The sequence below is a fragment of the Otolemur garnettii genome, unplaced genomic scaffold (assembly GCF_000181295.1).
Source record: "Otolemur garnettii isolate 467f Iridium unplaced genomic scaffold, OtoGar3 scaffold00009, whole genome shotgun sequence".
NCBI classification, from domain to species: Eukaryota; Metazoa; Chordata; class Mammalia; order Primates; family Galagidae; genus Otolemur; species Otolemur garnettii.
The window spans coordinates 29507078-29524677 of NW_003852404.1; the positions used below are offsets into that span (position 1 = coordinate 29507078).

Below are 17600 nucleotides of genomic sequence, written 5' to 3' on the forward strand. Positions count from 1 at the left end.
TGATAGTATACAGTAGAAGAGAATTAAAATTTGCCTACATTTCTGTACTGGCAAACAGCTTATCACATTTGCTGACTTGGTATCTTTAAAATTTCTCTCCAAAGTTATGATTTGTTTAGTTTATTTGTTGATGTATCTATTGAAATAAATACTGATGAAAAATGTAAGATTGCTTTTGGTTTGTTGATTTTCAGGGTAAGTTACTTCAGAAGTAACACATACATAGAACAGGATCCCCCACATTTTGTTGTTAGTCGGTAGGATTCATTATAAAAAGAGAGTTTGGGGTCTTTAAAAAAATTTAATAGCAGGAGAATATTACTGTTGGAAATGTCTATGTGTTTGGGTCTCCTGAAAGGTATTAGGCTATTAAATGTGCCTTTCCAGCTTCTAAGAATCAATAAGACTGCTATTTTCATTTCACTCAGCTTTTATTACTGATAATAAATGTCAAAAATACTCAGAGACAGAAAGTTCTAGATACAGATATTACTGCTGCATCCAGCCAAGCTTCCAAGCTTTGCTGATCATTTGCGCATACAGCTCTTTCAGAAACCGTAGGTAAATGCAGGCTCACTTTCCATCCTGGGTGCCGATTCTCCGTCTCAGGTGACTTGCTAACCAGGAGACAGGAAAATAAGTCCTGGAAGGAATTCTCTCACTTTACCCATCCAATCCGTACATCGTGTCTTTCAAATATTTCATAAATATTCAAAACATAAATTGAGTTGCTGTAAGGTTGTTAGTATTTGACCCTAAATTTGGCAATTATGCCTATATAGGTGAATGCAAAAATAATTATGAAACAGATCAGGAATGTCATAAAGTCATACCCTAAATTTGTTTTTAAACTCCCCTTACTGTAGAGCTAAGCAAATATGATTGTAATGCATACGTCCCAGCATTACAGGAATATATCTTGTATGCGTTTATATCATGATTTGAAAGCTAATGAGGACCTCCATCACAATGAAAACGTAAAGTGTGCCTTGGTGCTTCGTAGTAAATGTAAAACTAAATGAAAAGGTCGGCAGCTTCTAGGGACATGCGTTTGTTTATGAATCATCCAGCAATAAAACATTTAAAAGCAGGGAGAGGCTATGATATTTTTTTGCTTACTTGTTCTGTTAAGCAAGGTGGTATTTACAGGTCATGATAGAACTGAGAGCAGGGCATTTTGAGCTCATGTGAGTGGGGTGAGGAGTGGGAAGGGAAGCCTGGATTATAGACAGATGTACAGCCTAGCAAACATTAAAAAGGGATTCAGCTAAAAGCTGTTCCCTCACAGGGAAACAGACCTACCAGTTGGTAAATGAATTCTGTGTGCTGATAATGAGCATTTTTCCTTTGGAGCAGTTTCCTCAGAAGCATAGATGGAGAATGTGCAGTGTAGGAAGAAAAGGATGGAGAAGATACCCAGACGGGGCGGCAAACAGCGCGCTAATGGAAGGGCCCTGCGGTTGCTGGTCTCATCTCTGATTGAGAGTTTCCAGGCAGTAACTAGTTGGATGATTCTTAAAACAGTACCTTCTTTAATCGCTGAGATAAAACGTATCATTTCCGGACATGAATAACCAGAGAGAGCTCTGATGCCTGCAGGAAAGGTGTACCTCCGACTGGATGAGTAGGGTTGAACTCGGCAGAGACGGGGAAAGGCACACCATAGTGGAGACCGGAGCACCGTGTTCATTATAGAACCTTGGAAGAGGCGTGTGTGTGTGTGTGTGAGCACGCTCAGCACAGAGTTAAGGCAGAATTACATTCCTTTGTTTTAAGATGAGCATGAAGTGGATACATTCAGGTCTCAGCTTTCCGAGTAAAGCATTCTGTTGAGAAATACCTTTCTGAAGCCCAGGTTTCTATGTGCCTAGATGCACCACTGACTCACAGGTACACTGGGGAAAACCCCTAATCACTAAACAATGTAATCATTTACACAAATCTTTTCCTGCCCTTTTATGTGTAATATTTTCTCTCCGTTACAGTATCTAGTAAGGTAAAAAGGATAAATCTGTGACTCTCAAGTCAGTAGACTTGTTTATGTGGAAGTACGCCCATGCAGTCGGTAGCGTTACAAACATGTCCAGAGCCCTTTTATCCAGGTGTGTGTGCATTACTTGGCACATTTGTCAGAGACTTCAAGTAAAACACGTGTGCGATGGCCCATGGGAGACAATTTTGGCACTGGTTTGCAGAAACAACGGTATCTCTAAATAGAAGGTATAGATTTGTCATAAAACCTGCTTTGTAGCTTCTTACAATGTAGTTTTCACAAACATTACAACAACGTATGTATTTTGTTCCCGAATCGAGGAATTATCTTTGATTCCTCTTCCCAGTTCATCACCAGGTTCTGTCAACACTGCTCGGAAACGTGCTCCTAGTATGGGCATTTCTTTCCATCTTCCTTTCTAGCCTGACTATTGAATGTGATCTAATGGGCTCACCGCTTCCACACTGCCACTCCATCAATCTGTTTCCCACACAGCTGCAATATATAAAGATTTTAAATGTATCTCCCTTTATGTCTTTCTGTCATTTAAGTTTATCCAAAGGCATTTTATCACACTTATTATCAAAGCTAAACTCTCATTCCCTTATCTTACCAAGCCCTGAATACTGTGAGTGGTCCCTGCCTCTGTGGTATCTTTCCTCACTCTCCGTGCACCTGTGCTCCTCTTTCAACCCTCTCAGACATCCACCTCATTCACCTTTTAGAAACTTTGCCTCTGCCTGGAATGCTTGTTCGGGGAAGGCAAGGAAAGCTCATGTTTGCAGACTGAATTCTTGTCAGTCAGGTCTCCGATTAAATGACACTTCTCAGAGAAGCCCTTCATGGGCCACTCCCATCTGAAGTGGTGCTCAAGTAACATGACTTCCCTTTAATTCTTTATCGGACATTTATTATTATTTGCTATTCTAGCTGCCCATTTGTATATTTGATTGTACGTAAATGTGTATGCACGTACATATGAACGTATGTTTCATGAGAGGGCCTTCTATGGAGAGCGATCTCCAAATGCCAAAGAAGCTGAGAAACCAAAGCATGAGGGAGACAAATCTGGCTTGTTGGTGGAGGGGGAGTCATCAGGGAAACCTAAAGGTGTGGTCTTAGGCAGCTACAACACAGGTAGGTCTCTACACTGCAACCCCCCAGACCCAGGGCTTGTATCTTGAGGAAAAGAATACATGCTTTGTAAGGAATGTGTAGGTGGCTAAGACACTACCACAGACATCACAGCCTATGGTGTGTGAGGAAAGGAAAACCTACAGTAAATAGGAATTTCTACATAAAGAGTAATACTTCCACCAGATATCTTGGCAGCATTCCCAGAATAGGGGTTAGTCAGGATCACCTGGAGAATTAGCATCTAAAATAGAATTACCACAGTACAGAAGGTGCCAAAAATACATATACATACACATTTTAAGAAAGGAAAACACTGTATTAAAACTGTAATACTTAGTATATATATGATTAACCTTTGTTATCATGTATATTGTATCTCTTATAATTGCAGGAGTCAAACGTGACTGGAATATAGCAACTTTAATACAGTGTTTCCTTTTCTTAAAATGTACGTACATTTTTGCACCATTGGTATATGTATACATATTATTTATGTATGTGTCTGTACATGCTTACATATTCTATACCCTCTGGCTAGATTATGACTTTCTTGAAAACAGAGATTGTAGGCATCTTGTTTACCTCTAGGTGTCAGAACAGTGCCTTCCAAATAGTAAATAATCAACAAATATTTCTTTGATGATTCAATTTCTGTCTCTGTGTCTATCTTCAAGAGAAGAAACTTCAATGTAGTGATACATGCACACATATACACATACATACGCAACCATATCAACATGAATACACATGTATGTGTGTGTGCACACACAGACACACATACATATACACATACACACTGCCTGAAGTGAGCAAAAATCAGGGTAATAGTAATACCTGATATCCCTTGGTTACCAAAGTAAAGACCTTTGACATTTATCCCATGTTGGAAAAGAAAAAGTAAAACGTGTTTACCCACCAACCCATATCAAATGTGCCTTATCAAATTAAGCCATGCACAACATGAACAAGTGTGCATGGGATAATTAATATCTCTGGTAAACATCTCTGAAATTAGAGAACTGTATAATTGGCTTCAAGCAGGTTCATTTTTATCCAAAATTATGATTATTGCTAACCAAAAATTAACCTTTTTTACCATTAAGAGAGACATGGCTCTTGTGAGAGCTCTGAACCTTAGGGATAAAGGTGACAGGAGGGGACATGAAAAGCAGAGCTCGGTAGGTGCTCATTAATAATTCTTTTTAACTTTATTCTTAGCTTTTTTAGAGATTATCTTCTACGGATATGTCAAAGTAAATCTTTTTATTTTTCATGCACAAACATTATCTGCAAATAGCCACTGGTACTTTTCTTAAATTACAGGTGAGGAAGTTTAGGACAATAATCTTTGAACATTTCTCACATTCTTTTAAATTTACATTTAACTAAGCTTCTATATTGCAATGTTAAATATCGTATTTGGAGGCAACTTAGTATGTTTTTAAAATTGGCAACCAATAAACGTGCATGTAAAAATAGTATTTACTATAATTAGCTCTGTGTAATAATTTCTAATTTTAGTTTAATGATTATTTTGAAGATGATAGTTACATGACTTAGAAAGGGAGGCAATGTATACATTACTTCGTTGCATTTTGAATCTGAACCAATATCTTTAGGGTTTCCCTATACCTCCTGAAGTCATATGTGAAAATTTTTATATTTTGTTTTGAGTGAAGGTATTTTGCTTTTAGAAGATCAACAATGATCTGTCACTGGTCCAAAACGATTTATATAAATGATCAAGTTGTAACTGTTCGGTTTTTAGATGAGGAAACAGATACACAGAGGTTAAATGAGATGCAAAATGTCCTTCAGGTACTTTAGCACAGAGCCTACAAATAAAAAAAATCCAAATATTTGTATTTCTCAATTGGTATTTTTCCGGTCCCTCTCACTTCTTGTGTACACTCATATTGGATTTAATTTTTCTTTTAATGAATGCCAGTAATATTCTTCCATAGGACACTTAGATCCTCACAGAACTTGAAATATTTGACTAAGTCATCTGATTTATTCTTAGGTAAAGTTACTTTTTAGGAAAGAGCTCGCAGTATTGAAAGAGGTGGAGCTAAATGATGTAGGATCAGCCACTTCAGAGGCATTTTCCCCTACTTTAAATTCCACTTTACTTTGGGAATGTAAAAAAGTATTATAAAAGAAAAAAATGCACATCTTTTTTTTAAATAGCACATTGATTTTATTCATAAACTCTCTTGTAATTACACAGAACTGTTGGTTACCACCCACAGCTTAAAATTGCAGTACTTTCATTTTTTAAGAACAGCTTTTTTTATTGTCCAAGTATTCCATGTAGTAGGAGAAACCAGTGGAAGCTATCAGAGGGATGAAAAGGGATTCATTCAAATACAATTTTTAAAAGGGTTCCCTTTTATGAAGCAGACGAGGTTACTGTATGGCTCATGGGGAGGAGGATAGCGCCGGTGAGTTGAGACCCTATCAATCTGAGGGCTGCGTTTAAGTAAGAGCCTTGGTGCTGTTATCCACTTTCATGCTATAATCCAAAAGGCTGCTTATGGAGCTGAACATAGTGGGAATAGACAAATGTCCTTCTCTGCACAGGCAAAAGCAAATACAGTAAACTGACTCTTACCATTGTCTCTAATGGCAACACAAGTAGCAGTACAAATGTGAAGGATGCCCTATTATTTTTCATGTAAGGAAATGCAAATACCTTCCACCAAAAAACCCATTTCTTACCTTCGTAATTCTAATATACATTTAGTTCTAAACCTTCTGCGCCTCCGCTAATATTAATAACTCTTGGTTATGATTCACTCTTTAAATTATTTGTTAATTATTATCAGTAACATAGATGTGTGGTGTACCTGGCTCTGATTGCTCTAGGACCACACTGGAGGTTGCTTAGTCACATAAAGCCCAAAGGAGGTGCCATATGGATTCCAACTAAATGGTAGCAATTTTTCTCCCTATTGGACACCAGCCCTTGGAGAGAAACAAGCAGCAAGCAGCTTGGGCATCTGGACCTCTTTAGACTTAATTTTGCTTTAAAAATCCATTCAGAATGCCATTTTTAAAAAGAGAAACTGCCACAAAACAAAATAGGTTGACAAGTTAAAAATTATCGTACACTGCATTTGTGGAAAACAGAACATACCTTTAACCTGAAAAGCTCGTTATTGGGGAAAAGGTGCTGTACCACTCTTCGGCTGATTGTATACAGTGCTTGTTGAAACTGATTTCGTTTTGACAAGGTTATACAGGATTTGTTGTGCTCCAATAAGCTCCAATAACAAACCGGGGCTGCAGGGATTTTTTTTTTTTGAAATCTTTCATTAGAATATGAAGCAGAGGACACTTTTATATTATTTTTAATTGGATGATATGATTTAAAGCTCTAATACATTTAAAAATCTGCATTCAGAATGTAAGATTCTTCAATGTGCTGCTTTTTCAATTTTTCAGGGATATTTGAGACTTGAAGACTCAGCAGTAATTATTATATATTACCTCACATATGATAAAGAGTGAGGGGGAGCACTTTTTGCAGGGATTAGTCATGTATAACACTCAGGTACTGATTCATGTTATTAAAATGATATCATTCTTTATCTACTGACAACACTGTTATTATCATCAGCAGTAGCATTATTTGCCAAGCAACTGCCAGCTTTAAAGTTTAGAGCTGGGTACCCTGAGGACTCGCAGAAGTAGAACAAGGAGTCCATTCTTTCTGTTGTTATTTTATCAACTTGTTGGTTCATTAAACAAAAACAAAATACAAACAAGTGCGTGCTAAGTGCCACATAAGTGTTACAGCCTTTTAACTTTCAGCCACAAATTTCATGAAGAGAGATGAGGCATACTTTGTGTGCACTGCACATTATCTCTAATGAGTTAAAATAGTTTGTTAATCGATTATGTAAATTACAGAAATGTTTAAAATGTTGCCCTCACATCACACACATATTTTGATTAGTGTTGTCACTAAGGGAGAGAGATTTAGAGCTCGTGGGAGACATATAACTCTGGGTCTGCCCATAACTGTGTGTTGTGAATGGAAGTGTGACTGGACGTGGGCATATGGGTGGGACAATGTAAAGGAAACAGGAGATAAAGTCAAAAGGCACAGTGAACATTTAGAACAATGGGAAATTAGTTGGAAATTAGTTGGAACTTAGTTGGTCAACGACATCTTTATAAAGCAGGTGGGAATCCCATTAAGAATTGAGCGTAGCATTTTACAGGTAAAGGAAGGCTATTCTGAGATGGAGAGCTTATGAAGGGCTGGGTCACAGTGAATTTATCAAAGACAAAATTATATTCTAAATCACATGTTGATTATGGCCGAGCCCATGACTTGAGAGAGATAGACACGAATATAATGGTGATAATAATAATCAATAACAAGTACATATAGGGGTATCTGTACAGTGCTTGATAGCACAGAGGAAGATGATATTAACTCTGCAGAACTGGGGTGTGCTTTACAGCTGGGTGCATAATTAAACCAGAACTTGAAGGATGAAAGAAAGAGATAATAACCAATGTTGTGCAACAGGCTGTGGTTCTGAGAACATGGCAGCACAGAGAACAGAAAGCATTACCTCTAGCTCTTTCTTGGGGCAGATGTCTTCTTGTATTCTAGGCATAAGCTTCTTTCTCTGTGTTCACCTGACATTATGAAAAATAAAGAAAGAGATAGTCGTGTATTCTCTGAGGAATTCTAGCCATTGTTGTTACAGCAAATACTAACAATGTACCTGCCTCAAAACAATAGTGAGTGCAGTTCTTTATATATGGAATGAGCAGGAGAGGTTGGACTGGCGAGTTTATCATAATAAAATTTAGCCATGGTTCTTGTACACAGACTTTAGTTTCCTGATTCAACACCCCACAATTTTGTGGTTTGAGTTGAAATTGTACTTCTGACCAGGTTGTTAGAGAAGTATCACAGATTATTTGCATTGCATTCATTTATAACAAAAGTTTCACTAATGAACAACTTTTACAGCCAACTTAGACCTTGTCTGCACGAATATAAAATTGTTCAATTGATAGATTTATGGGTTATGCCTGACATTATTGAAATTCTCCACAATTTTTCTTTTACATGATAACAGTACTTTACATATGTTATAAGTGAAATGAAAGTATGATTTATTATAATTCACATTTTATGTGTAGGAAAAAGAATAAGTGGAAGTTTTATGTCTTGGAACCTTTACTTTTCTAGTTTTCATACAATTAAAATGCTCACTTTTCCCCTTAAAGCACATATCTGCATTTGCTATGATACATATGCATATATACATGTATGCATATGTGTATATATCTACCATATGTATTCATAGGGTTCCAGGATTCATTATATAGAACTTAAAAATAAAGTGTGTGTGTAGGTAACAGTGTGTGTGTGTATATATATATATGTAAAAATTGGATAAAGTTTACATGATAAATCCTGGAACTCTATGAATTCATTTAGTATTTTATCTAAAATGATCAGGATATTGCAGTATTATCCATGTTAGTATATAGTAATGTGTAGTATTTAGTATATGTGATACTTAGAGAACTAACAAAAGAAATTTAAAAGACAAAATCATGATTTCATGATTTCAGACAAATTGGTGTTATACATTTCTGTATAATGTTATCAAAACTTTTAACAGCTTAAAAACCAGTGTTAGAGTAAATAGCTTTCAAACACATTTCCTATTAATGAGAATATGTTTTTGATTCTGATTCAGAAGACCTTCATTGAAATTGATCTTGTCTGGATTTAAATTGTACCTAAATATTTTATGGAATTAATTTCTCTGCTCAAATCTAGACAAAATTTCATTACTTTCACTTAGTTTACTTCACCAAATCTTTTGTTACCCACAAGATATTTTACCAATTGCTTATTTCCTTATTCTTTATACCGTACAGTCTCAAAATGTATAATACAATCAATTTCTTCTGTAAATTCCAAGTTCTGAGCTTATTGTGCACAATCACTTTTTTTTTTTGGTAACAGCTAAATGCAATAGTAGTTATTTAAATTAATATACTCTCTAAGAAAAATAATGAAAAAATTGAGCTTATCTTTTGTAGTATTAAAATTGGAGATGGAGGAGGGGCAGCACCTGTGGCTCAAAGGAGTAAGGCACTGGCCCCATATGCTGGAGGTGGTGGGTTCAAACCCACCCCTGGCCAAAAACTGCAAAAAAAAAAAAAAAAAAAATTGGAGATGGAATATCATGCAAGTTGATTGAGCTGTGCATTAAATGATCATCATTTCCAAATTCAGTATTCAAAAACAATGCATCACATACCATAAATTTGACCATGTTTTATTCAGAGATGTTTTAGTATTCATATTCAGATATCCTCTGATGAACCATAGGATGTTAACATATTAGCCTTTGGTTAACCATGGGATGTTAACATATAAGGCATATGTCAAGAAATTATGAAGAATTATCATTTTCAGCAAATTCCTTATAACGTTAGTCTAACTGCATATTATCCCCTTTTTATGGACAGAACTAGTAAATCAATATTGAACCAGTATTTATTATTTCACAACAGAGCTGAATGGTCACAACAGCATGGCCATGAAGGAACAGAAAGAAGAAACCCTCACAATTATTAGAAAAATTAAAATGTTTGATATATGTTAAAACATATAGGATGAAATAAAGATTGTAGTATTTAAAAATATGTAACAGTAAAGTGGGAAAGATTTCTTTTGACAGGTTGTTTTGTGATCCAATTGTCATATTGGCCAAGGTAATTTCCACCAAATTACTTACAGCCAATTTATTTTTAGCTACATATGAAGTCAACAGAGGAAATGAAGAGAGGATGCTACAATTACCCTGGTTTTTAGTTATTTGCATATGAACCTAGGCAAAATTATGTTTCATGTGTTTTATACTTATAGGAAATAAAGCTATTGTCTGGTTGATATGGAATGCTCATAGTACCTGAAAGGATATATACTCACTCCAAAACAATTCAGGTTGTTTTTTTTTTTTTTTTCTAATTACCTATCCTTGGTGATATGGAACAGAAAAAAAAATCCATGTAACTTCTTTTAATTTTTTTGCTAACCTAAAAACAAAACCAAGCAATATCCTGTGAACTGTATTCCTGCTCTTAAGAATCAAAAGGCAGTGCCATGTTTGAAAGACTACCTTTCTTACTAGAATAAGATCCAATGAAATCTTATTCTATCCCACGATGTGGTGGAAAACAGCCTCACATGTCATAATCTATTTTATATTTTCAAACATCAGGTTTTTTTTACATGGTGTTTTATTATTTTTATTTATTATTTTTTCTTATATGTGATAGCCATGAAAAACATTGGCCTTTGTATTTATTAAATCATAAATTTTGTGACCTTAATGAGCAAATAATTTTGCTAACAGATAAGGAATGTATTATTTTCTATTTTAGAGATGCCTAAAAGTTAAAATTAAAGATGCTTTTCTCATTTAGAAAATGTATTCATTTACCTCCAGTCTGCCTAAACTATTCAGGAAAAGTTACCAAGAAATGAGAAGGTATTATAAAAATTAGTAACCAAGAAGTATATATGTATAGGTCTATAATATTTATTCATTTGTAATAATGTTAAAGTCAGTTTTATTTTATGATTATGGTAAATTACACCCCAGGCTTAACCCATTTTTCCCAGTGATTAATGTAGCACCACTGAGATTTCAGAAGGCTGTTTTCTTAATTTGACCAGCCAGGAAGGATTTTCTCTGTTGAAAACAGGTGTAAACATCAATACTCAAGCTAGAGAGTTGTCTCATGCTGTTTTCTGGTGTCTCGAGTGTAGAGAATACAGCAGGTAGAGACTACAGATCGAGTAGGGCAATTTATCAGAAGTAAAGAACTAGGAAATGTTGGTGTGACTCAAAGACTTTAACTGAGAGAATGTCAGGAAGCCTTTTAATAGCAAAATAATCTGTCAAACGCTCTGAATATATAGGGACTGTGTGACAAACAAGTGAAATCAAACCCCAGCACAGTAATTACGGGTAATTGGGGAACTGTGTCTAATTTCCTTGCTGTGTAAATTATATGCCTATCCACGTTATACAAGATTTGACTCTGAGGATCTTACCGAGATTCTCGTAGCTCCACACTGGCTATGTTGTTTCATTATTCTCTAAGCTACTTTTTATATTTTCTGCTAGTTACGACTGAGGAAAAAAGATATTAAATGCTAAGCTATACTTTCTATTCATATTTTTTCTATATTTGAATCTACTGTTCACTTTTGTCAACTTGACTATGGACTGGGGATTAAATGTTATTGCTCAAGTGTATGTTCAGTAACTTCTCCTAAGAATGCCGTATTGAGACAAATCCTAAACCTTTCAGAATATTGGGTTCCATGCTAGTTGACTCAATACTTGTTAAAGACTCCTAGGTACTGCAAAATTATTAGAAGGCGTTACCAGCTAATCAGGGTAAGAATTGCAAGACTCTAAATTGTACCTTAACATCATTGTGAGAACAGGAGAAGCAAAATAACAATAACCTTAATAATAACAATTGGCTTCTTTTGTTTGTTCGTTTCTAAAGATTGCTCTCATCCTATTTCCTATCATTACGTTTTCCTCAAAGGAAAAAGTCAGAAAGCATTTAACATGCATATGCTCATTCATCGTTAACATTTTGTTAATCTTACCTGGTGGCATTTGTGTTTATTTGTATGTGTCATTTCTTTGTGTACTTCTTTGACAAAGCATGCTATTTTTTGTTTATATGTATTTTGCTACTGCATGTCAAACTTTTTAAATGACTCAGTGAACAAATGAATTCTTGTCATTTTAAGTTTCACTGTCAATACTGTAGCCAACCTGCTTATTCTCAAACGTTGCTCCAAGTTTTCGCTTTAAGATGGAGCGCGAAAAAGAAGTGAAAGAAATGACAGGAACTGTGTGGTACAGTTGTTCTTGTACCTGATATTCTGTTAAAGCCCGTGGAAGTTAAAACTAAATAAGATACATGTATTTATGATTTGAATCATTTGTGTTTCTCTTTTGTTTGCATGATATGATTTTGTTTTGTATTTTGTTTTTTTCCACTCACCAGATGTTCCCAACACTTTGCTTTCCACTACTATCATCCCCTCCCTTACCACTGCAACAGTCACAACCACTGTAGCCATAACAACCAGCCCAACCACATCTGCAACAACCAGCAGCGGCAGAGGTACAGTATGCTTCTTTGTTATGGCCTGGAAAACACTTTAAATGGAGCTTTGCAGCTTAAAAGAGTAATTGAAATACAATGTTATCTAATTCCAAGAAGTAACCATCATCTAGAATACTAGCAGTTAGGGTTACTGGAATAGAATATACGATAAGGCTGTACATTTTATTGTTTTATTTTCACTTAGGACTATTTCAAAACTATAGCAGACAAAAAGATTAAAACTACATGGGCCTCTGTAGCCTTGAACAAATGTAAATGTGAACATGAGACACAATTTAGAAATAAGATATTCAGGGATGCAGAGGGACCTTTTGCTTTTTAAGATCCTAGGTTAATGTTAATGACTTGCTCTTCCTCTGCAACTACTTTAAAATGCCGTGTTGAATTTGTTCTAAAACTGGCATTATCTATGGAGTCATTACAAATTATTTTTCATGAGGAAATTTCAAATAAATGGTGGACATATATATCACCCTAAGGTTATATGCTAGAGTAGATATTATAGAGTCGGCCAATATGATAGCAATTAATATTTGGTTCCATAAGTAATTGCTGGTATCCATAGACAAACACTTTTTTTCAAGGAAAGCAACCTTGAGAGAATTAAGGTATCTGTAATGGCAAAAGAAATAATTACGTTATAATGGAAAAATATAAAAAGCATTCCTTAGTAGTCATTATGTAGTTAGTAGCTGATGAAGAAGTAAAAACTAATATGAAAGGCATTAGAGAAAAAAAAATGCTTTAAATTTAATTTCTTTGTAAGCAGTGTTCAGAGAGAATTTGTGGTATTTAAGTCTGTCTGTTTCCTGCTTCTTATGTGTGTTTTGTGTCTCTTTGGTTATACTAATTAATATGTGTTAAATTTAACAATTTAACTTGACAGTCACAGGACTTTACATTATTATGTATAATTAAGTTATAACAAGGACATGGTCAGTATTATTTCTCTTTACTTGTAAAAGTTGCTAAATTAGACTGTTTTTCTTAAGACTGCTTATTAATTTTTGATATTAGACTGAGTTACTAGCTTTGACTTAACAGTTATAATAATGTTTCTTTCTCTTATTCCAGAAAAAATATTCTTATGTCTATTAATTGTCAATTTTTTTTAATCATGTCAACTATATCATACAATGTACAATATTGATGAATAAAGACATTTGATAGTGGTAGGTGGTAGTTATAAGATTTCTCAGAAATACCTAGATTTATTTTTGTTAAGACTAAGCAAACTTTACTTGAGCTAAACCTACAAGTGAGAAAGGTTTAAAGATGTTTCTTGTAAGAATTTATATAAAAAAGGAAGAAGATATAAAAATAATAAGAATGAAAAATAAGTAAAAAAACTTTGATAGTATACAAAATAAAATATATCTAAAGTTATACTTTCTAATGTATATATCCTGCAAAGACTTTTACAAACAGTAATTCAAATTAAATAATCATCCATACTAACATTTCTATGAGAATATTAAATTCCAACTGTATAAACAAATCTCTTTGATGGAATAAGAAAGAGCTGTGTTGAATTATTTTTAAGGCATGTTTGTAACACAAAATCCTAATAATAAATTATTCTGTTTTTCTTCAAGAAGTATTTATTGAGAGAAAGAAAGAGAGAGGAAGTTCATACAACATACCAGGCCCTAAAATTATTTGGTGCTTGTGAAATTATGAGCAATGAAATTAATACATTCCCCCAAATACATGCTTATGCTTAATGGTTATGTATTAATACTTTAGAGAAGTATTGATGTTTTTATAGGAAAATCTGGCATCTGTCTTTTGGTTTTCTGAATGTATCTCCATATATATATATATATATTATATTTATGTTTATTATTCTGCTTAAATGGACACATATTTATATGTTTGTATATAGACGCACATACCTAGCACACACAAATAAACACTATTATGGATTAAAATAAGAGAAAAAAATTATTTAAAAGTAAGTTAACAACATTATTTTGTATTAATTCATATTAATCTTAAGTGGAATTTGACCTATTACATTTCAATCAGCCTATTAAAAAGAAATCAGTTGTTTCTTTTTCAGATAAATTCACTTTTTTTTCAGTTCTACTGGTATGTTATTGTAAACTTCATGCCATAGACATTTAACGTGCTAAAAGCATTAATCTTTTTCTCAAACACAGAAACAACCTCAGATGAGACATACATATGCACACACACATACATGTAATATAAACCAGTATCTCTTTTTATACTTAAGGGTTGAAAGGTAATTTTGTAAATGCTATAAAATATGTAGAAATAAAGTACTTTGCAACTTGGCAATTTAAAGTATATATTTTATTTGCTTTTCATTTTTTTCATTAAATCATAACTGAGTACATTGATGCATTTATGGGTTTCAGTGTACTGATTTTATATACAATGTGAAATGCTTACATTGAATTAAGTAACATATACATCACAATTATGCTCTTTTCTTAATAGTTTTGAAATGTACCATTGCGTTATGTACATTAAGTGAGGTACATGATGCACCTCCCAATTACCCTCCCTCCTCCCACCCCCCTTCCCTTCTATTTTCTGAACTATAGTTATGTTTTACCATTCATACGAGTGTGTAAGTGATTATATATTGATTTCATAGTAGTATTGAGTACATTGGATACTTTTTTTCCATTCTTGAAATACTTTATTAAGAAGAATACGTTCCAGCTCCATCCAGGTAAACATAAGTGACATCAAGAAGTCTCCAATTTTTTATGGCTGCATAGTATTCCATGGTGTACATATACCACAATTTGTTAATCCATTCATGGTTTGAGGGCACTTGGGCTGTTTTCATGTTTTGGCTATTATGAATTGGGCTACAATAAACATTCTGGTGCAAATGTCTTTATTGTAAAATAATTTTTGATCATCTGGACATATACCTACTAGAGGAATGGCAGTATCGAACTTTACGTCTACTTTTAGTTCTTTGAGTGTTCTCTAAACTTATTTCCAAAAAGGTCATATTAGCTTGCATTCCCACCAGCAGTGTAGAAGCATTCCCTTCTGTCCACATCCACGCCAACATCTGTAGTTTTGGGATTTTGTGATGTGGGCTAATCTTACTGGAGTTAGATGATATCTCAAAGTGGTTTTGATGGGCATTTCTCTGATGATTAAAGATGATGAGTATTTTTTCATGTGTTTGTAAGCCATGCACCTGTCTTCATCAGAGAAGTTTCTGGTTCATGTCTCTTGCACGCTTAGAAATGGGGTTATTTGTTCTTTTCTTATTGATTAGTTTGAGTTCTCTGTGGATTCTAGTTGTCAGACCTTTGTCGGAAGCATAACCTGCAAAAATCTTCTCCCATTCACGAGGTTGTCTGTTTGCTTTACTTACTGTGCTCTTGGCTGTGCAAAAGCTTTTTAGTTTGATCAAATCCCAGTATTATATTTTTGATGTTGATTCCATTGCCTGGGGGGTCCTCCTCATAAAATATTCTCCTAGGCCAATTTCTTCAAGTGTTTTCCCTGCACTCTCTTCTAGTATTTTTATAGTTACATGTCTTAAGTTTAAATCTTTTATTCAGTGAGATCAATTTTTGTTACTGGTGAAATGTGGGGGTTCAGTTTCAGTCTTCTACAGGTCGCCAGCCAATTCACCCAGCACCATTTGTTAAATAGGGAGTCTTTCACCCACTGAACATTTTGATAGTCTTGTCAAAGATCAAAGGACTATAAGTAGCTGGATTCATCTCTTGGTTCTCTGTTCTGTTCCATAAATCTACCTCTCTGTTTTAGTGCCAGCACCATGCTTTTCTTTTTTTTTTTATCACTGTACATTTATAGTATGGCCTGAGATCTAGTAACATGATACCTCCTGATTTATTTCTGAGTAATATATTTGCTATTCGATGTTTTTTCTGATTCTGTATAAAACAAAGCACTATTTTTTCAAGTTCTTTAAAGTATGACAATGGTGCTTTAATAGGGATTGCATTAAATCTGTAGATTGCTTTGGGTAGTATGGACATTTTAACAATGTTGTTTCTTCCCAGCCGTGAGCATGGTATGTTTTTCCATTTGTTAACATCTTCAGCTATTTCTTTTCTCAGAGTTTCATGGTTTTCTTTATAGAAATCTTTCACGTCCTTTGTTAGGTACACTCACAGATATTTTTTTGCACTACTATAAAAGGAATAGAGTACTTGATTATATTTTCAGTTTGACTATTGTTGGTATTTATAAAAACTACTGATTTGTAAGTATTGATTTTTTATCCTGAGATGCTACTGTGTTCTTTGATAACTTCTAAGAATTTTGTAGTTGAGTCCCTGGCATTTTCTAGGTATAGGATTATATCATCAGTGAAGGGTGAGAGTTTAATCTCCTCTGACCCTATTTGGATACACTTGATCACCTTCTCTTGCCTGATAGTGATGGCTATCACCACCATTACTGTGGTGAATAGCAGTGGAGACAGTGGGCATCTTTGCCGCACTCCTGATCTGAGTGGAAATGTTTTCAATTTTACACCATTCAATATGATATTGGGTGTGGGTTTGCTGTAGATGACCAGTATCAATATAAGAAATGTCCCTTCTATGCCTATTTTCTTAAATGTTCTGATCATGAAAGGATGCTGGATATTATCAAAAGCTTTTTCTGCATCAATTGAGAGAATCATATGGTCTTTGATTTTTATTTTATTGATGTGGTGTATTATATTTATAGATTTGTGTATGTTGAACCAACCCTGTAACCGCTGAATAAAACCAACTTGATCATGGTGTATAATTTTTTTAATGTGTTGTTGAATTCTGTTTGCTAAGATCCTCCTGAATATTTTACTTACTGAATATTTTTGCATCCATATTCATTGATGATATTGGTCTATAATTTTCTTTCTCTGTTGGGTCCTTTCCTGGTTTGGGGATTAGGGTGATATTCGCTTCATAGAATGTGTTGGGAAGTATTCCTTCTTTTTCTATGCTTTAGAAAAGAGTGTATAATATAGGTACTATTTCCTCTTGAAAGGTTTGATAGAATTTGGATGTGAAGCCGTCTGGTCCTGGCCTCTTTTGGGGGGGGAATATTTCATATAGTTGATGCTATTTCAGTGATTGATATAGGTCTATTCAAGATTTCTAATTCTTTCTGGTTGAGTCTAGAAAGGCGGCATGTTTCCAGGGATTGGTCCATTTCCTTCAGATTTTCACATTTCTGGGAATACAGATTTTTGTAGTAGTCATTGAGGATTTTTTGAATTTCCAAAAATAATATATTTTAT

At 34.4% G+C, this 17600-nt stretch overlaps 1 protein-coding gene across 2 annotated transcripts in view; it reads left to right on the top strand.

Annotated features, from left to right (window-relative positions):
• Window positions 1-17600, top strand: part of CADM2 (cell adhesion molecule 2) — a 1018247-nt gene that overhangs the window by 927485 nt on the left and 73162 nt on the right. Inside the window, exon 8 of one of the 2 annotated variants that reach the window (XM_003783925.3) lies at window positions 12218-12337. The exons of the other annotated variant lie outside the window; for it this stretch is intronic. Within the exon in view, the coding sequence (XP_003783973.1) occupies window positions 12218-12337 (120 nt within the window). The remainder of the gene's footprint in view (window positions 1-12217; window positions 12338-17600) is intronic. 2 annotated transcript variants of the gene reach the window in all.